Source organism: Sus scrofa, chromosome 1, assembly GCF_054392235.1.
Source record: "Sus scrofa isolate SSC_HxYL_T2T_F1_AM1 chromosome 1, Sscrofa_HxYL_maternal_Yorkshire_Landrace_v2.0, whole genome shotgun sequence".
Lineage (NCBI taxonomy): Eukaryota > Metazoa > Chordata > Mammalia > Artiodactyla > Suidae > Sus > Sus scrofa.
In genome coordinates, this window is record NC_139383.1 from 265,629,365 (window position 1) to 265,654,483 (window position 25,119).

Sequence of the window (25,119 nt, forward strand, 5' to 3'; positions counted from 1 at the left end):
GATAATTACTGTCGTTGTGGTCATTACAATCCCCTGGTCTGTCTGGTACAGACCAAAGTTCCCGTTCCTCTGCTGCATCTGCAAGGATGCTTTCAGCTGGCAGTGAGAGAAAACCCTACTAAGAGTGATTTTGACAATGAGAGACACTATTGTTTTGAGAAAGGGCAGTCCAGGTGTGTGTGCTTGATCCAGCATCTCAATAATGTCTTGATGGACCTGTTTCTTTCTGCCTTTCCTCTCTGCCATCTTTAGTCTGTTGGCCATGGGCTTAGGGCTTATCACCTCATTGTGGCAAGATGGCTGCAATCTCTCCAAGTAACATATCCTCATCCGCAATGTTCAAAGTGAGGAAAGGGGTATGTTGCTGGTCCATGTTAGAAAAGTGAGGCAAAGTTTCTCAGAGAGCCCTAGCCTATATAATTCCTCTCCATCTCAGGGGCTGATTTGTAGCTTATGTCTATACCCCACCACTCACTGGCTGGGGGAAGGAGACCACCATGCTGGGCTTAGTCTAAGCAGGGGTCAACCCTTCAGGCTTGAGAAGGACAGGGTTTCCACTGAAGGATGAAGCTGCTGCTTAGAAGGAGGTAGACAAAGATGGAGTTCTGTTAGCAAGGACGAAACCACAGTATCTGCCTCAGTCATGGAATATTTTAGGATGATGGTCAACCAACCTCCAGCTCTGCCTCTGCCCCCTCTTATTCCTTCCTTCCCTCTCCTCTGCCCCCCTTCCTTGTTCATCTAACATTTACTGAGGCCTTACTGTTGGCTACCACTGAGTGGGCCCCAGGGATTCTATGGTGATAAGACATAGCCTTGGCCTTGAGGAGGTCCAGTTGAGTGGATGCCTTAGACAAATGCACAGCCCGATGTGAAATGGTGGGATGGGGGCAGGGCAGGGTACAGCCATGGGCATCCAGGAGGAGATCCAGTGAAGAAGGACATTCCAGCTGAGGTGGTGACAGGGGTCACCGCCTGAAAACTCTCTGAGCTCACCAAATGCTCGGTCTTCACTCTTGGCTGCAAGCATGACCCAGAATGCACCACAAACCCCCTGTTTGGTACAAGCCAATGGTTCCAGAAAGATCATCAGAGAGAGTCCAGAGGCCCTAGCATGTCACATCTGTCACATCTGGAAAATGGGTCTAATGCTCCCACTGTTGACTGAATGGCTCAAAGAAGGAAGAATGAGGAGGTGGATTTGACTGTCTATAGTTGGACATCGGCATGGGAGGCCTGGTTTCTCACCCCAGCCCCACCACTGATTCTGTGTGACCTTGAAGACATCACACACCCTGTCTCCGAGCCTCAGTTTCCCCATCTGTAAAATGAAAAAAAAAAAAAAAACACAATAGGCAGCTCTAGGGGTTCTTTGCTGCCTGAATTTCTTTGGGGGGGTCCCTATATTTGGGTCAATAGCAGCCGCCACAGACTAATCTTCAGATCACCCTCTGTCTACCAGGCCCAGCCTGAGGAAATAAAGCCAGAGTCGGGAGGGGGGGGAGTGGAAGCCCTGGGGAGATGGTTTGGGATGCCCGACAATGGGGTCATGTGCCCAGGGGATGTGCTCGCTCCTGGATCGTGGCCCAGGAGCTTCCCTGGCTTCAGTCCTCATTCCTCTTGGTGGAATGATTGTTCCTGGGGTCTTGGCAGCCGACAGGCCAGACTGACGTGGACCCACAGGCAGAGCCCAAGCCCTGGGAGACAGGCAGGCGGTGGTAACAGCCAGCCCTAGCTCCAGCCCCCTCCCCTGGGGAGGAGGATTAGACTGGCATTGCCGGAGGGGGCAGAGGGAGGGGACAATTGTCAAGCCTGCTTCTTTCTCCAGCTTGGAGTTTGGTTCAATTCACTTTATGGACGTGCTTTATCTCCGGTGCTGGGAATACAGCAGGGAGCAGGATAGGGTAGGACTGGTGTATCTGCAGCCCCTGGAATTGGGCCTGTGCACAGCCCATGCCCCCCAAACACTTGCTGATGAGGGAGGGTCCTGATGTAGGAGAAGGAGCAGGTGGCAGAAGGAATTACCCTGTTCTAATTCAGCAAACTTTAGAAAGTTCCCGTTGTGGCTCAGTGGTAATGAACCTGCCTAGTGTCCATGAGAATGCGGGTTCGATCCCTGGCCATGCTCAGTGGGCTAAGGATCCGGAGTGCCCATGAGCTGTGATATAAGTTGAAGATGCGGCTCAGATCTGGCATTGCTGTGGCTGTGGTGTAGTCCGGCAGCTGCAGCTCTGATTCAACCCCTATCCTGGGAACCTCCAAATGCTGTGGGTGTGGCCCAAAAAAGAAAAAAAATTAGCAAATTTTGCCCTCACTGACCTATCCCTCCCTCCCTCCCTTCTTTCCTCCCATGATTCACTCAGCATTTATGGAATACTTCCTATGTGCCGGCACTGGGCTTTGTCCTGGTGTCAGAAACTCAACATGGCAACTGCTCACAGCGAGGACCACAGCATGTATTTGCCTGTGACTGGTGCCCTGCTCAGAGCCCGAAGCCCAGCAGTGTCTCCTGATTGGCTGAGGCACCAAGGAATGAATGACTCTGTTATTAGACATGCGTTGCAGGCACACATCTTCTGGGATGTGCTGTGCAAGCCCAATATGAAAGGAAGGCTCATCCCCATGTGCCCAGCAGCAGCACCGGGCACTGGAAGATTAGGGATTAATACCTGGGATCCAAATTCCCTTCCCTGTTCTGTGGCATTAGTGAAATAAATATGAGTTGATGCAGGATTTCCTGACCTGAGTTATCTGTCCGCCTCCTCCAGCAAAGGGCACAGCCTGGGGCATGGTGAGTTCTCGGGAAAAGCCTTGGTGGATGAACCGGTGGAGGGTGATACCAGGGCGTGCAACCCTCCTCCACAGGCATCTAGTGATTCACTCATGAATATTTCTTGAGCCTCTGCTAAATGTCCACCCTCGAGGTGATTGAGATCAGCAGTTTCTCTCGAGGCTGATGTGCCAAAGAGAGCGAAGGGTCCCTGGCCACTTGGCTTGGGCCGGAAGTAAACTATGTGCCTCGGAAAGTCCTCATTGGCTCGGGAATTCTTATACTTCTGCCTCGTCCTTGAAACATCTCCGTGGGGCTGCAAGTCCTGTCCACCCAGGTGCCAGTCTCATCAGCCTTCTGCCCCTCAGGACGTCCCCTTTGGGGCTGGCTGGTGCATGCCCTATCCCTTTCGTCCTGGACATGGCTCGGGGTCTACTGGATCCAGCCTCATCAGAACTGTGTGTGCCCAGTCACTGGCACTGTGCCAGGAGCCTACTTGGCAGAAAGACTGGGTGTGAAGAGGCAGTGGAGGCAGGAAACACAGTTCCTGTCCCTAGAATTCCTTTTTTTTTTTTTTGTCTTTTTGTCTTTAATTTTCTTGGGCATATGGAGATTCCCAGGCTAGGGGTCGAATTGGAGCTGTAGCCACTGGCCTACACCACAGCCACAGCAACACGGGATCCGAGCCACATCTGCAACCTACACCACAGCTCACAGCAACCGGATCCTTAACCCACTGAGCAAGGCCAGGGATCAAACCCACAACCTCATGGTTCCTAGTCAGATTCGTTAGCCACTGAGCCATGACGGGAACTCCTGTCCCTAGAATTCTTATCCATGTCCATATCTGCTCTTTGCAGCTGTCCGAGAGCTCCTGGAAGGCCACGAGCCCCATTTTCCTTCCAACCTAGGAAAACGCAGTTCATCCTCTATCATTATTTACTGAACTGGATTGATTGTTGAACAGCAGTTTCTCACTTCCAAGCTCAGAGGATCTGTGCTAAGGATTATGCTCAATGTGCCTACTTTATAGATGAAAAGGAGTGAGGCTCTAAAGGGACATCGCAATCTTTATGGGCTTTTCGGGGGGTGGTTTCCCATGGGTCTTTTGGGCTACTCTCAGGAAAGCATGGCTCCCCAGGGCTCACTGTTGCACACTCAGATTTGGGAGTAAGATGTGGAAAGACCTGGGAACTCAGCCACTGATCTACTGCCTGACCTTTGAGGAAATACAGGCTCTTGCCTGGAAATGTCTTTCTGGCCAGTAAGTTGCATGTCGTCACCCACACGGTGCAGCAGGGAGAGCAGGATGGCTTCTCCACTGGAGTCCCCTCACGCCTCCTTCAAAACCTGCTGAAATCTGCTCCCACTCGTCTGGCCTTTTTGTGACTTTGCCACTGGAGCTGTCTTCCCCCGTGGCTGCATGTGTATCCAACACGTACTTTGGGAGCCAAAGGCCACCTCCTCCTAGGAGCCTTCCCTGGTTTCTTTGCATCCCTTAGTCAGCTTGACAATTCAATTCATCTGTATCTCTCTGGCAGCATCTATCACATTCTTCTTGTGTTATGGAATTGCAGGGGATGGTCTGTGACATGGCAGTGTCTAATATCTCCCATCCAGGCTCCCTTCTCTGTCCCAAGTTAATGCCCACATTACAAATGTGTGTCTGCCCAGGAAGCAGGACCATGCGCACAGTTCTTTGTCTTCACTCCATAGTGGTAGGCTCGCTTCCCCCAGCTTTGCTCAGGGGTTTACACACTGTAGGAGTTAAAGAAATTTATTTAAATTATTATTATTATTATTATCATCATGTTTGCTTTTTAGGCCCATACCCATGGCATATGGAAGTTCCCAGGCTAGGGGTGGAATCAGAGCTACAGCTGCCGGTCTACGCCACAGCCACAGCAACGTGCGATCCGAGCCACGTCTGCCACCTACACCACAGCTCGCAGCCACGCAGGATCCTTAACCCACTGAGTGAGGCCAGGAATCGAGCCCGCATCCTCATGGATCCTAGCCGGGCTTGTTAACCGCTGAGCCAGGAAGGGAACTCCTCATTTAAATTATTAATGATTTGAGCATCTGTTGTATCCCAGGCTCCATGCTGGGTGTGGGGACACAGCTAGATCTGACCTCGACAGCACTGTGTGACCTGTGCGACAACACGGCTGTAGGGCAGAGCTTTGAGCTGTACTTAGAAGGAAAGAGAGTCTGTGAACAGGCAGAAAGGAGGCTGGGGGGAGAAAAGAACCTGGGAGGAGACAGCATGGACAAGACCTTGACACAGGCCAGCTTGGCCGGAGCCTGGGTCCAGGCATCAGAGAGAGCAGAGCTCACTGAGCAGATCATGTAGCTGAGAGGCTGGCAAGGATCTGCTCAGAGCACTTGAGAGGCTAAGATTTAAAGCTCAGCTGCTGAAGACAGGAATCAGACTACCTGGGTCCCGATCCCACCTCTATCACTAACAGCTTAGTGATCTCAGGAAGGTTACATAACGTTTCAGAATCTTAGCTTTCTCACCTGTAAGGGGGGATAACAGGCCTCCCTTAAACAGGGGTGCTTTGCGCAGTGCCACCCAGGGCCTCAGGGGAAGCATCTGGATTGCAAAACACTAGGAAGGTCAAAAAACCTCAGTAATGGAGATTTACATCTAAGTAAGGCGTGTGCCAAAAACCCCTAAGTTATCCAGACACGTAATATTTTAAAGCCATACTTTTAAAATGTCAAAATACATGCCCAAACATCCAGTATGAACTTAATACCAAAAATGTAAATAAAGGTAGGGTCCCTCCAGCCCAAAGGATGCAGCTCAAAATACAGCAACGGTTATTGGGCTGGGAGTTTTCAACCTTCAAGAGCCGTGGACGTCTGAAAACCTGAGGAGAACCAGGGCCCTCTGTCCCCCAGAAGAATGCACAAACAGGCACAATTTGTGCAGAGCTTCGGGTGTTCCTGCACTCCTGGTGCTCGGCCAGGTGGAGGTTAAGAGCTCGGGTTCAACGTGGGCGTGCGGGGGTGGGGAGTGGGTCCACGCGCCGGCCAGCCGCCTGCGGGCTCCCCAGCACCACGCTGGGCCTCCCTCCAGGCAGCCACGGATGCGCTGCCCCCTGCAGGAAGAAGTCTACAACTATGCAGCTTCTTTTTCGAGCTTGCTTGGCTCGCCCGCCGCCCCCCACCCTCCCCCCTTCGGCTTGGGACTTTTCCTAAAGTTTGCTGAAACCAGACACCTTGCTCCACCGAGCCCGCGTGCAGCCACGGTTTAAAAGGCCGCCTTCAGCGCCCCCTCCCCGCCCCCAGCGGAGACTTCAAAAGGCCCCGCGGGCGCCGCGGGCCCTGCACCTATGAACCGCCCCCAGCGCCTGGAGCCCGTGCTGGAGCCCAAGGACGTAGAGCGGCTGAAGTTCGAGCGCAGGCGGACCCGGCGGGTGGCGCAGCCTGGCGCGCCCATGCCCCTCCCGGTGCCGCTGCGCTGCGAGCGCCCGCGCCCAGTTTAGGGAAGGGGACCCCGCACCCCCGCCCCCGCGCCCGCGCCCGGGGCTGCGGGGACCCATGAATACAAATGCCGTTAGGCGCCCGAGGAAGGACCGACCGTCCAGCCTCGCACCTAGGGACCCAGTAAGTGCCCCGGGGCTCCTGGAGCGCTGGGTGTACGGGTGTGTGTGCGTAAAAGTGTGCGCGTGTGGGGAGGAGGTGCACGTGCGAGGAGTGAATTCGTTTGTGCCCCTGTGCAGTGGGCACTAGCGGAGTGCCAGTGGGGGTTTGCGCTCCTGAGTATGGGCACTTGGGGTGTTACATGGGGTGTGTGTGTGTGTGTGCACGTGAAGGTGTGTATGAGAGGTGTGCACGCGGGTGTGTAACCTTGGGGGGGATCTGGCTAGGCTACGCTAGTGTGCATTTGTGTGCGTGTAAGCACTAACGTGCATGCGTCTGCGTGTGTGGAGTCCGGGTGTTTGCTCTCAAGTCCAGACACCCCAGAGCGTGTTTGCGTGAGCCCAGGAGGAGTGCCGGACTGCGCCTGTGTGTGAGTGAGTCTGTGTCTGAGTTTGGGGCAAGTGGAGGCGTGTGTGGGAATGGGTGTATGCACCAGTGAACAAGTCGTGGAGATGGAGGCGCGCGGGGTGGGGGTAGGAGGGTTTCTAATGCCAGGCTCGGACTGGGGTTGTGAGTGTGAGAATTTGCCTGGTGTTTTCAGCGGCGTCAAGGTGTGCAGTTAGGCGCTCCCCAGTGGGATCTGAGGGAGCCTTTGGTCTGCTCTCTGGCGGGGAGGTTAAGCTCCCATTTCTTACCGCCTGGAGAGGGAAGAGAGAGGAAGGTAACCAGCATTTCATAAGCCCACCCACTGCCTGCCCAGAAAAGTGTTCTTCAGGGAGCTCTGAATCCAGGAGGAAAATGGGGGGGGGGGAGGCGGGGGGGGGGAAGGTAGGACACTGGTTGTCGTTTTCGTGGGAGTCTGGACACTGAGTGCTAGTCCCAGATCTTTGCCTGGAACTCCAGGTTCCTTTCAGCAGTGATATCCGTTCCCTTTTCCCCTCTTCTTTGCCCCCAACGTGAAGACTCCCTGTCTTACAAACTAGAGGTCCCACATCTCCGACTTGTGACCATTCCCGTTGTGCAGTCTTGGCCAACTTTTTCCTCTATGTGAATCTCAGTTTCCCCATCTTTACAGAGGGATTGGGGGTTGGGGGTGTTTGAGCGGGACCGTGGTGGGCCCGCGGAGGCTGTGTCCCTGGCTGCGGCCAGCAGGGGGCAGCAGGGGGCAGCAGAGGGCGGCCCGGCGCGGGGAGGAGAGAAGGTGGAGAGCCACCGCGGGCCGAGACTTTAAATCGCCTTCATTTCCCCCAAATCCTTCCTTTTCCTCTCCTCCCCCAGGCCGGCGGGGAGGCAGCTTCCACCGCCCTCCGCGCGCCCTCGCCCGGCCTTGCTCTGCCTCCGGGGACCGCTAGCAGCCCGCCTCCAAAAGTTTGATCATCTTTTTTTTTTTCCCCCCTGCTTCTTCTTCCTTTTCGGTGGAAGCAGAAAAGAGCGAGGCACGGGCGAGCGCGGCGCCGGGACTCCTGGGACCATGGGCCTGGCGCGGGCGCCCGCGGGGCCCCGGCCGCGCTGCCTGCCTGCTCGGGCGCCCCTGGGAGCGGGGCTGCGCTGGGGGAGCGGGGGCCGCGCGCTCTGAGCCGGCCTGGCGCGGCGGGGCGGGGGGCTGGCGGCCCCATGGGGCGCGCCCACACTTGCCCCCCGGGCTCGGGAGCATGAAGTAGGGGCCCGCCATGGGAGCGGGATCGGCGCGGGGGGCCCGAAGCACAGCGGCGGCGGCGCGCGGGGGGTGAGTACTGGCTCGGGGACGCCCCCTCCTCAGCTTCCTGCCGCTCCAACCTCGGGGCGGGCTGGGGTTCCCCGCCGCGCGGGACGCTTACAGCGGAACGTCTGCTTCCTGCCCCTTCCTGCGCCCCGGCGAGGCGGGCAGCCAAGGGTTAACGCGGGCAGCGCCCCCGGCCCGGCGAGGGTTGGCGAGCGCTGCCCGCCCTGCCCTGCTTGGCGCGGCTGCCCGATCGCGTTGGGGCGGGGGCGAGTTGGGGAGGGTCGGTGCAGAACCCGCCCTGGGGTCGGGATTGGGGGTGGGTGGTGGCGCCTGGAGCGGCCGGCGGGGTGCGGAGGGGGGGCTTTTTGGATGCTTGGGGGAGGAGGGGTCTCCGTTTCTGGCTGTCTCAGTGTTGTTCCTGTGTGGGTGTCCACGGGTCCCGGAGCCTGTTAAGTCTCCTTTTCTGTCTGCTCTTGTGAAACTGTCTGCAAATTTCTAGGGCTCTGGGGCTCAGCTTCTGCGCCTGTCTCAGTGTCTGTGTGCCTTTGCACGTCCCCTGTTTCTGGAAATCTCCACATGTGTGTCGCTCAGTTTGGGTCTGTGTGTCTGTCTTAGTGCTTCCTCTCTGGGGGCGGGCTTTGGGGGGGTGGCCGCGACGGTGGTCTTCAGTTCCTGCTCCTTCCCCCAGTGTGAGAGAGAAAAAGTGAGAGCCAGCATGTCAGGACAGAAAGGGGCCTGGGAGATGACTAATTCCAACCCCTCATTGTACTGATGCGGGACCCAGGGCCGGCTAGAGGCAGGGAATCTCCCAGGAGGGGCTGGGACCCTGCAGCACTGATTCCCAGCCTGTGGAGTAGGAGGTGTGAGGGAGTGAGCATGTGCAAAGGGAGTCACTGAGCGTGGGTGTGTGTGGGAGTGAGCAGGATGGGAGCAACCCCTTAGGGCCCTGCCTACTGTGGCTCATGCTCACTGCCCAGAGAAGCACAGAACTTGCGCTCTGTCCATCCTGCCCCCAGGACCAGAGGATATTCCCAAGAGCCTGGCCAGGGCTGCAGCCCCACCCTGCCCCACCATGCCCTGCCCCCTCTGAACTGGAATCAGGGGGATGATGCCTCCCCCTTTCTTTCCCATGTCTTGGAAAAAGCTGGCTGGCTATTTCCCCCGCCCCCCACCCCCACCGCAGCACACACACACACATACACACACACACACACACACACACACACACACACACGGCACCAGTAAAGCACACTGCTGACTCATTTTCTCCAGAAGACCCTGTGCCAGGGCAGATGCCAGCGGTTGGGTAGAAAAGTGGTGCCAGGCCAGCACCCCACTGTGGGGCCCAAGCTTTAGGCAAGTGAGCAGTCACACTGCTTTGAGGCCCAGCCTCTGCTTCCCTGGGCCACCGCGGTGTCCCGAATCGTGTGCCCTCTGGGCCCCGCGTGCCTCCTAGCGTTGCTCCTCTGCACCTCCCGGACCAGGTTCCACGACATTCTTGTGGAGCATCCTGGCCTCTCTCTTCTTCCTCTTGCTCCCTGTGCTCAGTACCCTCGTGCTCCCACAAGCCTGTCCCGCAAGCTCAGCTCAACAGCCTCAGCAATGCTGGGGCTGGGGGCGGGGGCGCCCTCCAAAGGTATCCTGCGCTCTGTCCCTTCCTGAGCACACGTCGCCCATTACTTTATTGGCATATTCTTTTCCGCCCTCTGTGTTCAGGGACCCTCTGGATACCCCACCAGCTGGCCGGCACACAATTGTCGGTGGAAACTAAAGCAAAACATAGGTGCACACCTGCGGGCAGAGAGGACAGGCGCCTTGCCTTTCTGCTTCTCCTTTTTCTCGTCCACAAAATGGGCATCTTCACTCCCAGCGAGCAGGGCTTTGGGAGGATGAGTGGGACTGTGCTTGCGAAAGGCTTTTAGAACAGAGCCTGGCATGTAGTAAGTGCTCAGTAAACGGCAGCTGTTATTTGTATTATTATTCACTTCATCTTGAATGGATGTGTGAGTCAACTGGAAAATTCTGGGCCGCATCCTGTCCAGACAGATGACCTGTCTGGCTTTTCTCAAGGCCTAGGTGTAAGGTGTGAAGAAAGGAGCCGGGGCATGGCTGGCTGGGCACAGGGGGCGTGGCCAGTCCATGGAGGCAGGTGAGACAGGTTCCTCCTCTCTTTTCTGTGGTCCTCTCGCCAGGGGTCCCAGCTTACCCCATGGGAGCACGGCCAAGCAGAGTCCGTGGGGCTGCTTTCCTCATGTTTCTGTGACCCTGGGGCTCGGCTCTGAGCGCCCAGTGGATGTTCAAGCTGGTATGGGGCTCTGAGCGCCTGTGTCTTTTTACATAACAAGGATGGAGGCAAACCCAAGCAGAGCAGCTGCAGGTTCTGGCAGCCTTGTGATCCAAGAGTAACCACATTTGGTTTGCTGGCAGAGGGCTTTTTGCACAAGAAGCGAGCACCTGGGTTCCCGTCTTGGAGGGTTGTGTGGCCAGGCTGTATCTCCCAGGTCAGGCTTCCTAACTGGCGGCTTCCCCTTTGCCTGCCTTCTGCCTACTCTGGCCCCCGTGCTCTGGTCCGCCCGACATTCTGGAGCCCTGGCTTCGCCGAGCCAAGGCCCACAAGTCAGTGGTGAAAACAGAAGTCTGAAAGAACAAAGCTCTGAGCCAGCGCAGGCACTAAACATTATTAGCAGTAGCCTAAACAGGATTGGAACGGGAGCAAAAGAATCGGCAGGGCCTCCCTCTGGGAGCCAACTTTCCAGGCCTGGAGCTTACTTAGATGGCTGCTGGCTCCCCAGGCTGCGTCTCTGTTCCTGTTGGTGAAGGCTGGGGGATGCAAGTAGGAAGTCCCTGTTAAGTCTCCGATTTCTTGTGAAGACAACGGACTGTCTGCTAGGTAGTGGAGTCAGATGATGCGGGCCACTGACATGCTGTGTGGCTTTGGGCAAGTGACTTCCCCTCTCTGGGCCCCACTTGCCCATCTCTACAAAGAGGAGCCAGGACTAGAATCTGGCCTCTAGATGATCCCAAAGGACCGATGCCCACTCTCTGCTTCTGCACTAGGTCTTGGCGGCTTATGGGTCAAAGTGCATGTCCAGGTCTGGAGAGGGTCAGTTGCATTTGTTGAGGTGAATGAATGGGAGGCAGAGATTTCTGTAATAGGACTTTCAGGGCTGAAATTCTTGAGTTAGAAACCATGGTGTTAGAAAGCTTCATTAAAGAGCAGATTCTGATCCTGTCTGCCCTGTGACCTCCCCTCTCCTGACCTTTCGGGATTGCAAAGATTACCCCAAATTTATCCTCTTATTCTCTACTGAGTAGTCCCCTTGGGATGAGCACAGCAGGAAGAATTGACTGGGGAGGATGTGTGTGGTTCTTGTACCTCCTCCTCTCCACCTGGCCTCTCTTTATCCACTTGGGGAGCATCCTAAGAAGGGGGCTGTGACTGTGATGACGCAGGCAGAGACTCAAGGAGTGAGGGCTGGTGTCTGGAAAGGGCTGGAATGAGAGGGGAGAGGAAGGAAATGGAATGGAAACTGGTAAGGTTGCAGAAACCCTGGAGAGCCAGAGGCAGTGTCTTCTGAGGAGGCATTCTTGGGAGAAATGATTTTGCTGGTCCTCCAGTTTCAGAGATGATTGACCGACAAGAAAGTGCAGGCGGCTGTTTTATTGCAGGACTTCTCAGAGCCTTTGAAAGGCAGTTGTGCTTTGGAACTGCCGTGACTGGGATATAGGAGACAATTCTTCCTCAGTAGATCTGGCCATGGTGTCTGGAATAGCTGCCTGGTAGATGTGGCAAATAGTCCTGAAGAACTATGACCCCAGAATCTGACCACGGTGACCTTGAGGAAGCACCTGTCCTCCTTAGGCCTCAGTTTTTGTCCAGCCAGACAAAGCTGCCTATGATTGCTTCTCAGGGCTGATGTGGCTGCTGTTTGTTTCAAATGGGCAGGTGGTGCCAGAAGGGTCAGCCTCTGTCCTTCTTTGCAGATGGTGCTGGGGCAGAGAGGCACTGACCTTTAAGTCACTGTGGGTGGCCCGCTGGAGATGAGGTTCGTGGAGGCAGGGACCACTCACTGGCCCTGGGAAAAAAAGGCCAGCAGATTGGAGAGGATGAGGAGGGAGCAAGAACTCTGGCAAAAGTCAGAGGTGGGGTGGGCCTGCTGGAGTGAAGGCTTTGGGAAGATCCTTTGAACAATCCAGAGTCCTGTAACGTTAGGTAATAGTCATTCCTTCTGTAAAATGCACCAAACCCTCACTACATGCCTGCCAGCTGCTGGGAATATAAGAGTGTACCAGACAGGTGTGGTCCCTGCCCTTCAGGGACTTGGGCTAGAAAGGGAAACAGGAAAGTGAGCAATCACCATCCATGGGCTCCCTGGGGAGGTACCTGCAGAGGGCTGTGGGAGGGAACACGCAAGCTGGAATGTGTATGGGGACTGACCGGGCCAAAGAGAGGTGGCTGGAGCATGTACAAAGGCCCAGGAGCTGGAGAAGGCTTTCAAGGGAACACCATCGGCATCTGAGTACTGTTTCAGCTGGTTCGCCTCCTGCTATGAGTAACTCCCAACTGGACATGGCTTAAATAATAAGGGGGTTTGTTACCTCCCGTATCAAGGAGTCCATAGGAAAAGCAGTAATAGAATTGGGCAATTCAGCATCTCAAGTGTCATCGGAGACACTCTGCCTTCTTCACATGCTCATAAGTCTTATTATCTCATGTGCACAGAATGGCTGCAGCAGCAGCAAGTCTTCATTCAACAATGTGCAAAGGCCAGAAAAAAACCTTTTCTGGGAGTTCCCGTCATGGTGCAGTGGCTAACGAACCCAACTAGGAACCATGAGGTTGCGGGTTCAATCCCTGGCCTCACTCAACAGGTTAAGGATCTGTGTTGCCATGAGCTGTGGTGTAGGTCGTAGATGTGGCTCGGATCTGGTGTTGCTGTGGCTGTGGTGTAGGCTGGCAGCTGTAGCTCCAATGGACCCATAGCCTGGGGACCTTCATATGCCGCAGGTGTGGCCCTAAAAGGACAAAGAAAAAAGGAAACTTTTATGGCCCTTTGAAATGCTTTCCTAGGAGCCCTGTCAGGCATCTCTCACATCTCACTGGCCACGTTTGGGTCACATACGCATGCCTAAACCAGTCACTGGCATGGCAAGTTCCCAGGATGGGCTTAGACTGACTTATCCAGATTCATCTCGTATCTTCTAAAGCCCATGTCTCTCTGAACAAGCAGGAAAGGGCATAGCTATGGCTAGGTAACCACCTGTGTCTTCAGCAGCGTCTGGGTCAGGATTACCTTTTTTTTTTTTTTTTTTTTTTTTGTCTTTTCTAGGGCCACACCTGCAGCCTATGGAAGTTCCCAGGCTAGGGGTCTAATCGGAGCTGTAGCCGCCAGCCTACGCCAGAGCCACAGCAACGTGGATCCGAGCCACGTCTGCGACCTACACCACAGTTCATGGCAACACTGGATCCTTGACCCACTGAGCAAGGCCAGGAATTGAACCCAAAACCTCATCGTTCCTAGTCGGATTCGTCAACTACTGCGCCACGACGGGAATTCCCAGGATTACCATTGATCCTAATTGCAATTAAATTGTAGTACTTGCTCTTAAATCAGAGGATGTGAGTTTGTTTTCCAAGGCTCGTAGGGAGCTGGGAAGAACCCAGGCTCCAGACCTCCACTTCGGCAGATGGGTTTTCTGGATTACGTGATTTCCCAGAAGCACCCCAACCCAGCCTTCCTCTTAGAAGTGGATCCTGGGCCAGCATGTCCCAGCCTTAGCCCTCACCACCCGCCTGTTGGGGCTCTTTCTGCCCGCATCCTGGCTGGCCGACTCTGGCCACGTGCCGCCCTCCCCTTTGCCTGCTTGGGGATCAGATGCCCTGGTGGCTTCGGATGTCACCAGTGGCTGCTCCCACAGGAAGGTGAAATCGGATCACTACCTCTGCCCATCTTGGCAGGAGCCCCTGAGCAGAGCATTAACCCTTCCGGGCCTGAGCGTGCAGGGGCAGCAGGCTTGGGCTAAGAAGCACTTCTGCGGCTGGCAGCAGGCCGAGCCCTTGACATGCATGAGCTCATTTAATCCTCACGCCTGGCTTGCAAGATAGGGAGTGTCAGCCGAGTTGTAGAGACAGAGACAGGCTCAGGGAGGCTGAGGGAATCATCCAGGGTGACACAGCTGCTAAGCAATGGGGCCAGGTTTGCACGGGGGGCGGCCAGACTCCCCTTTGTCTCTCATCTTCTCTCCTTCCTCCTCTGCCATCTTCTATCAGCGTGAAGCCAGTAGGCAGCTTCCTTGGCCCACACTGGTGCTGGCTAAGGGGTCTTCTCCCACTCTCCGCCGTGAGTCTGGAGATTGAGTTCTCATCTTTCCTGCCCTTTGAAGACACCTGTCGCGAAGCAGACCCGTCTGGTCTTTCCATTGACCTTTTAGCCCAGGCTCTGGGGTCCACTGGGCCTCCAGGTCTTGAGGCCACAGTACAGATGGAGAGACTGAGAGATGGGAGGGGCAGGGGCTGGCCGCTTGTTGCCCGGTGAGTCGGTGACAGATTTTGAGCTGAACCCTGGGTCCCGTGACGTCCAGAGCAGGGCTTCCTGCCCCCTAGTTTCTGCTGGTAAACTTGGTTTATTGATCTGTGCAAAGCGAGGTTGTATTGTACTGTGTATTTGATCTGTGTGTAAGCAGGTCCTGCCCCAAGAGGCTGTGCCTGGAGACTCGGGGGCGTGGGCTGGTCCGATGGGGTCCTGGAACCTGGGCCTTGCCTCCTATCTCCCTGGGGCAAGGCTGGGGGAGGGCAGGGCTGGGTGAACCGCTCCCAACTCCCCAGGTGGATCTGGATGTGAGGGTTGGAAGCTGATGCCACCTCTGCTTGTGTCTCCTGGTCTCTAGGGGGTTTCTCTTCATCTGGATCTTAGTCTCACTTGCCTGTCACCTGGCCTCTGCCCAAGGAGCTCCTGAAGGTAATTCTCTCTTCTCTTTTTCTGGGGGGAGACAAAAGAGGATGGAAGGGACCTGAGAACACAGTGCCCCTGATTGGAACTCAGTGCCTCGGTTTTTTCATCACTAGAATGGAACCAAGCATTGGCAAATTCTCTGGGCTTGAAGGAATCACTTTTGATGTTTTTTAAAGGATAGGAAGGGAGTTCCTGTGTGGCTTATCGGGTTAAGAACCCAGCTAGTATGCATGAGAATGCAGGTTCCATCCCTGGCCTTGCTCATTGGGTTAAAGATCCTGCATTGCCATGATCTGTCATGTAGGTCGCAGATGTGGTTCGGATCCTGAGCTGCTATGGCTGTAGTGTAGACCGTCGGCTGCAGCGCTGATTCGACCCCTAGCCTGGGAACTTCCATATGCCATAGGTGCAGCCCTAAAAAGACAGGAAAAAAAAAACAAAAAACAAACCCAGGGGTGGGAAGGACTCAGTGCAGAAAGGTGGAAAGGTGCTTCTTTTGTTCCTATCGGGGAGCAGCATGTGAGTAAATGACTTGGGGTCAGTAAGCCTCAGGTGTCCCTCTTTGGCCACTGGGTACTCCAGGAAGTGCTGAGAAGAGGCACAGAGGCCACAACTATCATCGCCCTCGCCCGTGATCCTCCCTCCCTCCCTTCCCGTGAGATGCCGCTCTTTCCTGCTGTCCCCGAGGAGCTGTCCAGGGGGCCGGGGCGGCAGGGGGCTGGCTCCACAGCTGCCCGTGGAAACTGAAACCTCTCCCACATCTGTTTGTCAAGCAGCCACAATGCCTCTTAAAATAGCAGCCCTTCCCCCTCCTCCAGGCAGGCCCGTGTGCCGGGGCAGGCAGCTGGGTACTCCCAGAGCCCCCGTGGCCTGACCTGGCTGCCGGGCAGCGATTGGGCCCCTGGGAGGGGAGGGCAGTGCCCGGAAGAGGCTCCTGCTGCCCAGCAACATTTTGTGCAAATGTCATATTTTCCAAGCTTGCCGTTTCCCCCGCAAAGTAGGTGAACAGCTGTCCAGAGTCCTGAGTCAGGCACTCGGGGGGTGGGGAGAGGCTGGAGCAGCATGGAGCCAGGTTTATGTAATAAAGGGATCTTGCTGCGGCCAGCTGGCCGGGTCCCTGCGTCTTGGCGTCGGGCTGAAACCATTCCCCTTGTCCCCCAGCTCCTCTCCCTTGATGGGATTCTGGATGTGTCTCCACCCTGCCTTCCAGCCAGTCTGGGGGCTCCAGCATAGGATAGCAGAGTGACTAAAGAAAGACAAAGACCCTGGGCCCAGGCAGCCTGGGTTCAAAGCCCAACTATGCCTTTTATTGCAAGTGGCGTGACCTTGGGCAAGTTTCTCTAGCTCAGTTTTCTGACCCTTATCTGCAGAGTAGGGATAATAAACAGTACCTGCTTCACAGAGATAATGCATGTAAAGCACATGGTACATAGTATGTGCTCAATAAATCGTTGTTGCTCACAGTATGCGCTCAATAGTTATTATCATTGTTAATTATTTACCTGAAAAGTTTGGGCAAGAGCAGCCCTTCTCTGTCCTCTGGGGAACCCGCCGTGATGGGAGGCTCCCAGAGGCTCGGCAGTGACCACCTCTGCCAGTTCCAGGTAGCGGAGTTGGGGCTTGGCCCCTGAGCTGCAACTGCAGGGGAGGCCTGGGGACTGCCTGGAGTCAGCTTTAAAACCCACCTGGAGGGGAGTTCCTGTTGTGGCTCAGTCTTGCTGGGATGGTCTTTGTTCAACAGCAACTGTTGACCCCTACTATGTGCGGGAGGCTAGAAGTATAGCTGTAGAAAGTAACATTGGAGTTCCTGTCGTGGCTCAGCAGTGATGAGCCTGACTAGTATCCCTGACGATGAAGGTTTGATCCCTGGCCCTGCTCAGTGGGTTAAGGATCCGGCGTTGCTGTGAGCTGTGGTGTAGGTCACAGGTGTGGCTCAGATCTGGCGTTGCTGTGGTTGTGGCGTGGGCCGGCAGCTGCAGCTCCGATCCGACCCCTGTCCTGGGAACCTCCCTATGCTGCAGGTGCAGCCCTAAAAAGCAGAAAGAAAGAACGAGAAAGGAAGGAAGGAAGAAAAAAAAAGCACAACAATAGCCACAAAAACCCACCTGGAGGGAATGGTAAGGGAAACCTCATCAGCGCAGCCTGGCCTGGCCTGTTGTCATCTTCCCTGAGCCAGGGCAAGTTGTTGTAAGTTTAGGGTGCAGGGAGAGATGTGTGTGGGACTGGGAGTCCCCCAGGGGCTGCCGAGGTGGGCCAAGGGAAGGGGGGAGGTGGCTTCCTGCCATTGCAAGTGCCTCCTCCCTTTTAAGTTTCTTATAGTGACAAGGATTGTAGAATGATAAGAGGCTTTCAGTGCTTAAAGGTATAAAATAGGCTACTACTCCGAGACTCCTTAAACAGTGGTGTATTTTAGCTTAGGAGCTGGGATCACACAGAGGTGGGAGAAAGGTGGATTTTGAAGTGAAATGAAGGCCCTTGGATTCTAGGGAAGAACAAGAGTCTTCAAGGCAACCTGAAACCGCAGGCTGCAGCTGCAGAGTTCTAAGAACATTCTTAGCACTTGGTGGCTGCCTCTGGGCCTGGGTTTCCCTTGTCTTACAGGCAGGGAAACTGACATCCACGGGCAAGAAGAGACTTGGCTCCAGGTAGCCAGTGCAGGGGTGGGTGAGAATAAAGAGGAAAAATGCCATTTCATCCCCCGACACCCCGATAATGTAGGCACTGTTCATAGCCTTCTTTTAAGTGGAGGGAACTGAGGCTCAGAGTCAGACTCACGGGTGGTCTCGTCTGGCTCTAAAGCCTGGCCTTCTGAGTCCAGAGCCTGCTATGGGACCATTATGCTGCCATGTTGCCAGGACCCCAGTTCTCAGTTCCTCCTGGCCCGTTTATCTGTCTGTCCATCCATCTCACAGTCGTCAACCTAGGGTCTGCTAAGGGCTGGTTACATTCAGCCCAGGGCACCAGCCCTCGCTCCAGGGGATGAGAGAGAGAACTTATTCCGCACTCAGGGGTTAGGGTGCCGGGCTCAGAGGAGGGAGCCTGAGGATCTTTCTCGGACTCTAATTCCAGAGGCAGCCTCTCCTTTCCTGCCAAGATGGAGCTCCAGAGCCGGCTGCTTGCAGACATTGGCAGCTCAGCTCAGCCAACTGAGGGAGGTCGGATGACCTGGCGAGAGGCAGGGTCAGGAAACAAAACACCCTGGAAGCCCTCCTTTGGCTCTGGCCAGCCCTGCTGGTGGCATTACCAGGCGGATGTGACCTGGCCAGCCCACGGTCAGATGTCCACACGTTTCGCCAGAGGACAGAGGTTACAGGAATGCCCTGATTAACTTCCTCCGCTCCCTCCGGATCCCTACAGGGAGGAGGGGAGTCCCTGGAAATGTCCTCTGCCTTCTGTGCAGACGGCAGCTTTCCCAGCCTGCTCTGGCCCGAGAGGGACTGTGGGGTGAGCAGAGGACTGGATCGGGAGCTAAAGATGCTGAAACCAGTCAAGCCCCCTGGAAATCCTTACCAAGTTCTGACGACGAAAGCTTTCCCATCACTCTCTCACTGATGGGACTGCTTCCTGGAGGAGATGGCTTTTGAGGCAGAGAAAAAGGGAAACAAGCCACATTAGACAGCCTTGAATCTTCCTAGCTCTAGCCTGGATGATGATCATTATTTTTAATATTCATAGCTACCCTTCAAAAGTGTTTATTTTGTGCCAGGCACTTTTTTTTTTTCCTCCCCAAGTGCCTTAACTCATTTAATCTTCACAACCTCCTTCTGAGTTTAGTACTCCTGTTATCCCATTTCAAAGATGGGAAAACTGAGGCACTGACGTCACAGGGCTAGTAAGTGGTGGAGCTGGGATTTGAACTCAGGAAGTTTGGTTCCAGCGTCTGTGTTTTTAGCTACTCCAGAGGGCCCCCAACTTAACAATGGTTCAACTTAGGATTTTTCAACTTTCCAGTCATTGAGATGTGCAAAAGTGAACCTGTACTTCGAGTTTTAAATTCTGGTCTTTTCCCGGGCTGGCGATATGCTGCATGATCCTCTCTCGTGATGCTGACCAGCAGCAGCTGTGGTTCCTGGTCAACCGCAAGATCACAAGGGGAAGCAACCAGGACACTTAAGCCATTCTGTACCAGTTTAGCCGCTCTGTTTTTCACTTTTAGTATAGTGTGCCATAAATTACCTGAGATATTCAGCACTTTATTATGAAACAGGCTTTGTGTGTGATGAGTTAGCCCAGTGTAGGAGTTCCGTGCAGGAGTTCAGGCAGGCGGGGCTGAGCTCTGATCTTTGGTAGGTTAGGTGTATTCAGTGCACCTTCAACTTAGGATGCTTTTCACCTTGACCGTGCATCATACGTAGAGGAGGTCGCGCAGCCAGACAAGGGACTGGTTCCAACTCTGCGCTGTTGGCCACCACCATGGGGCGGCGGGTGGGTAGCTGAGGGAGGGCTGTCCGCCCCATCTGTGCACCCGGGAGTGGGCCCTGACCGAGTCCTCTCCCCCACTGCCCTCCCTCTCCAGATGTGGACGTCCTCCAGCGGCTGGGCCTCAGCTGGACGAAGGCAGCGGGCGGCCGGAGCCCCCCGCCCCCGGGGGTCATTCCGTTCCAGTCCGGCTTCATCTTTACGCAGCGGGCCCGGCTCCAGGCCCCCACGACTGCCGTCATCCCTGCCACCCTGGGCCCAGAGCTGGCGCTGGTGCTGAGCCTCTGCTCCCACCGGGTGAACCATGCCTTCCTCTTCGCCGTCCGCAGCCGGAAGCACAAGCTGCAGCTGGGCCTGCAGTTCCTCCCTGGCAAGACAGTGGTCCACCTGGGGCCCCGGCGCTCTGTGGCCTTCGACCTCGACGTGCACGATGGGCGCTGGCACCACCTGGCCCTGGAGCTCCGAGGCCGCTCGGTCACCCTGGTGACGGCCTGCGGGCAGCGCCGGGTGCCTGTCTCGCTGCCTTTCCACAGGGACCCAGCGCTCGACCCTGAGGGCTTGTTCCTTTTTGGCAAGATGAGCCCGCATGCGGTCCAGTTTGAAGGCGCCCTGTGCCAGTTCAGTATCTACCCTGTGACGCGGGTCGCTCACAATTACTGTACCCACCTGAGAAAGCAGTGTGGACAGGCTGACACGTACCGGCCCCAGCTGGGACCCTTCCTCCCCCGAGACTCTGGCACACCCCTCACCTTCCAGACCGACCTGGCCCTGCTAGGCCTGGAGAACCTGACCACTGCCACGCCAGCCCTGGGGTCACAGCCAGCAGGCAGGGGGCCCAGGGTGACTGTGGTACCTGCCACGCCTGCCAAACCCTTAAGGACTAGCACTACAGGCCCACACCAGCCGGTCACAGTGGAGGGCCCCTCCCACACCCCCCTGCCACCTTCCAAGCTGTCAACCACAGAGCTTCCTCCCATGTCCCCAGCCTCTCCTGCCAGCTCCACCAGACCTGTCCAGCCAGTGCTGAAGAGCACAGCCACCCAAATTCCCAAAAGCCACCCAGCCAAGCCTTCAGCCCTTTCTCCTTCAACTGTCCCTGTCAAAAGCCCCCACCCTACCCTGAAGGCAGCTCCACCTTCCTTCACGAAGCCAGCCCCACCCACCAAGAAGCTACCCACTTCCCAGCCAGTTCCCACCAAAGTCTCCCGGCCCACAGTGAAGCCGATCCAGAGGCATCCGGTCACTCCCAGACCCCCACCGCCCAGCGCCCGGCCCCTACCTCCCGCCACCACTGGCTCCTCTAAAAAGCCTTTTCCCCCAGTGGTCCGGGCTGAGGCCAAGATGAGCGGTCGTGCCAGTGAGCTGGCCCCTGCCCGCACCAGCACACACAAACCTCCCCAGCCCACTGGCTTGCCCCCGTCACCTGCCCCCAGTCCCGTCTCTACCAGGACTCCTCGGCCACCAGCCACGGTGGTGCCTCCCACCCTCGCTCCTGGTTCAGCCCCCACCGGAAGCAAGAAACCCACTGGATCAGAAGCCACAAAGAAAGCCAAACCCAAGAGCAGTCCCCGGAAGCCCGCCCCTCCCAGACCCGGGAAGGCAACCAGGGATGTCCCGTTGAAGGATCCGACACCCGGACCTAGCCCCAGGCATCCCCGGCCCAGCCGGCAGACCACCCCAGCCCCGGTGCTGGCCCCGGCACGATTCCTGTCCTCCAGCCCCCGGCCCATGAGCACTGGCTATTCGTTCTTCCACCTGGTGGGACCCACACCTTTCCTGCTGCTGATGGGACCTCCGGGGCCCAAGGGAGACTGTGGTTTGCCGGTAAGACTGGATGGGGTCTGCATGTTGCTTGGAGCTTGAGTGGGTGCCTGGGGCAGTTGGGTGGTTGCTCCTGGTCGGGGCAGAGGAAGAGAAGCAACTTAGAGCAGGGAGCTAGTTTGCGGCAAAGCCTCAACTCGAACCTGGGTCCCCCATCCTCCACCTCTGCTGTGTTCATGATGGCCTATCCTGCTTCCGATTCATGATCCCCAGGGGCAGACTGGGATCTGGTGGTCCCCTCCAGCTAAGAGCATCCCTGGGCTTTGGTTGGCCCAGGCCCTGGGTCATGCTTTGCTAACCTAACCATAAAAGTTGAGTGGTTTAAGGAAATCCACGAGCGGACTGGCCCCAGGTCACGCAGTCCCCAAAGGCCAGTTCTCCTGACTCCTGGAACAGAGTTCCGCCAGCCCCCCAGCTTGTCTGCAAGTTTTGGACAAAGGTCACGCATGGGTAGTCCTGAATGTGTTTGGTTTGGCATATGCAGCATTGTTTAAAAATATTTAATAAGTTACTAATATTTTTTGAATGTGAGAGATTTCTTATAAAAGATTGGGTGACCAGCTTTTCTTGGAAGAGGGAGAGATGCAGTGGCCCATGGGCTGTGGCCAGGTCAGGGCTGCTGCTTTATTTTATTTTTGGTTTTTTTTAAATTTAGGGCTGCACCTGTGGCATATGGAGATTCCCAGGCTAGGGGTCTAATTGAAACTGTAGCTGCAGGCCTACGCTACGGCCATGGCAACGCAAGATCCGAGCCGTATCTGCTACTTATGCTGCAGCTTGTGGCAAAGCCAGATCCTTAACCCACTGAGGGAGGCCAGGGATCAAACCCAAATCCTCATGGATACTAGTTGGGTTCTTAACCCTCTGAGTCACAGTGGGAACTCCCGGGCTGCTGTGTTAGACAGGAAGGGCTGGCTCCTGTCTGTGCCTGTCTCCCCATCTCCCCACGGGCCTCCCCAGCCTGTCCTGTCGTCTCATCCCTGTTACCTGCCTGACTCCTGTAGACATTTGATTTGTGGCTCCCGGTAGAGGCATTTGGAGAGAGGAGAGTCAGGGTCGGTCCGAGCAGTCAAAGACGAGCGAAAGAACATTCCACGTGCAAGAGACAGTCTCAGGGTCGATGCCTCCGGCGTGTCTGGGACTGTCTCCAGGGGCAACGACCTTTCTGCAGTTGGAGGCCAATTCCTCCGGGTGGGGAATGATGAGATGGAGTTTCCAGAAAGCTCGGGCCTCTGCTCTGTTCTCCTGCCTTGGCGGTGACCCCTGTGCGGGTCTCTCCTTCCCCGGGGCCGGGGCTCCCATCAGTCTCCATGCTTTTGGGGTTAGGCTCCCCACGGTGTGGAGACAGTGGCAGATGTTGGGAATTCCCAGGCCTTAATGAGTTTTAATCATCATCAGGAATAATATTTATTCAGCCTGTCTCCAAGGGGACTGAGAGCTCCTTTTTATTATAACCATATTGTAGAACGTATGGAAAATGGATGCATTGCTTTGCAATTATGTCAACATTGTGCTCAAGCCCCGTGTTTTCTGCAATTGGCAGGGGAGGGAGTGGGGAGCCGAGGAAAGCAGGAGAAGCCTTTTTCACCCCTCCAGGCTCCCCAGCGCTACTCAGGCACTGGGTAGTTTGGGCCTGTGAGAGCTCAGCTTTCCAAGTGGTGGGCAATGCCAGCTTCACTGGCTGTGAGGTGGAAAGGGGGTGCATGTCCCCCTCTTCTGTCAGAGGGGGGTCAAGTTTAAGGTCGTCCTCCTGCCAAGCGGAGGAGGCCAACCCTGTCCCCCAAGGCTGTGTGTGATGTGGAAAAAAAGGGAGGCCATGTCCAAGCCAGCAGAACTGGCGCAGGAACAGGTTTTTAGGGTGTAGACTCTGCCTTTGGGCCTGCTGGATGCCTGAGTCCCGTACTTTCCTCCTGGGCTTGGTGAGGTGGGTCAGCCGGAGGTCAACCCTCCTGCCAGATGGGTCTTGAACTTCCTCCCTGATCGAAGAAGGTATTGGAATTGACTTGTTCCACGTGTGGATGCTTAGGGATCATTCAGTTCAACCCTTGTCATTGGGCAGGTGAGCAGCCTCGCGGCTGTTCCCAGAAAGGGCCATGATTTCCTCGGAAGCCACGCAGCCCATGGGAGACACAGCTGAAGTTTACGGCCCAGCTCCAGACTCCACCATCAGCACATTCCAATCAGCCCCTTGAATGTCCGCTCTGAGACCCTTGGACTCAGGGCCGGGGGGCTGGGGGTGTCAGAGCCTGTTCTTGGTCTTAAGAGCTCAGTGTCAGAAGAATCTTCTATTTCTATCCAGATCACGTTTATGCGTTATTTCCACACTCCTAAAGGGAGGGGTGTCTCCCCTTAAGACCCCGTGGAAACTGGTCCAGGAGGGTAGGGTGTGTGCACGGACTCCTGCTCTGCCGATGAGAGGATGGGGGTTGCAGAGATAGAAGGGTTGGCCCAGGGCACGCAGCCCATTCTTGCAGGAGGAGCTGGAATGCAGCTCCAGGTCCCGAGTTCAGTAAGGACCATGGCTCTTCCTGCGTCTCCAGCCCGCCACAGAGCACAGGAGGAAAGACATCCGTCTGCCCGGGTACCATCCTGCCTCATGTCCCTGCTAGCCCCTAGTCCCACCCTCCCCCTAGCTCGGAACCCGGTCTCCAGTAGGAACCAAGAAGCTTCTAGAAGCAAAACTGGTGGCAAACTGGTCATTTATATTTCTCCAGATATCAGAAATTGTTATGGCATCTTTGAGCGGCAGTGACAAGAGGCCTGTTCCTACTGTTCTCTCCTACCCCGCTCCGAAGCCCCGTGTACATTCAGGATCTAAGCCCAGCAGAGCAGAAGCTGTGCTGCCTGGGACGTGGGCACACATCGTCTTCAGTCTGGGCACACACAGACCTGGGTTTAAATCCTGGCTCCACGCCTTACTAGCGCTGTGGCCCAGACCCATTCTAAGTTAATGTTTCTGCAGAATGTAAGGCAATTCTAGCTCCCACCTCCTGTGAAGCAAACCGAGTGACCTCCAGGGCTGCCTGGGGCTTCTAGATTTGTTGGGTGATTTGGGGAACTTTTTCCTCTCCCTGGGGTTGTTTCCCTTCTGTAACCCAGCACGAGGAGAGCATCCATCCTAGAAATGAGTGCGGGACCTTTCCGAGCCCGAGAGGGCTTTCGAGGCTGTTTCTGACGGGATCTGCATGGTTCTCAAGGGCCATGGGACAGACTGGCAGAGGCCGAGACCAAGTCTGGGCCCAGGCCTGCCAGGAGTTGTAGCCACTGAGCGAGGGAGCTCTGTGGGAGCCCCAGGAGCGGGAGGAGCATGGAAAAGCTGAGCTTGGCCCCGGGTGAGTAGGGGCGGGGAGGCTGCGGTTCACAGAGGCTGCACAGAAGCTGCACAGAAGCCCCACGCCCAGGAGGAGGCGAGTCAAGGCCTTATTTATTCACAAGCGGGCCGCTGGCATTTGCACGCCCTTGCACTTTTTCCAAGCGTCACCTCAGGGAGACCCGGCTGAGTGCCTGGCCCACAGCAGATGCTCCATGACTATCTGGGAGATGAATGAGGGAATTTGATCCGTACAAAAAACAGGTTGTCCTGACACGCAGGCCAGGATCTTTGAGGTTATGCAGATCTCTGCTGCCGGTGGGGTAAGAAGGCGTGTGGCGTGCAAAAGCACATAGATTTTGGATGTGGAATGACCTAGGTTTGAACCATTCCCTTATCCAGCCATCTTTTCATTCTTTCAACAAATGTTGAATGAGTGCCTTGTAGGTGCTGGGTGCTGTGTGACCTTTGGCAAGTCACTTCACCTCTCTGAACCTTGGCTTTTGCTCCTGCAAAAGAAGGGTACAGAACCACCGACCTTTCTGGGGTTGTG

At 55.8% G+C, this 25,119-nt stretch overlaps 1 protein-coding gene and 1 long non-coding RNA gene across 15 annotated transcripts in view; one reads left to right on the forward strand and one right to left on the reverse strand.

Moving 5' to 3' along the window:
- Window positions 1–6,107: 6,107 nt before the first annotated feature.
- Window positions 6,108–25,119, forward strand: part of COL27A1 (collagen type XXVII alpha 1 chain) — a 155,378-nt gene continuing 136,366 nt past the window's right edge. For 5 of the 14 annotated variants that reach the window (XM_021067868.2, XM_084993608.1, XM_084993644.1 and 2 more), the window contains exons 1-3: window positions 6,108–6,385; window positions 14,952–15,022; window positions 19,533–21,259. In XM_021067868.2, the coding sequence (XP_020923527.2) occupies window positions 6,330–6,385; window positions 14,952–15,022; window positions 19,533–21,259 (1,854 nt within the window). In that variant the 5' untranslated portion in view covers window positions 6,108–6,329. Of the gene's footprint in view, window positions 6,386–7,911; window positions 8,088–14,951; window positions 15,023–19,532; window positions 21,260–25,119 lie in introns of those variants that run through there. The other 9 variants (XM_084993634.1, XM_084993610.1, XM_084993609.1 and 6 more) reach the window with 5 other exon arrangements.
- LOC146407162 (uncharacterized) lies at window positions 10,029–17,095 on the reverse strand. The gene is made up of 2 exons (XR_014825919.1): window positions 13,565–17,095; window positions 10,029–12,888 (listed from the first exon to the last, which is right to left on the reverse strand). It is a non-coding gene; the product is annotated as an uncharacterized LOC146407162 (long non-coding RNA).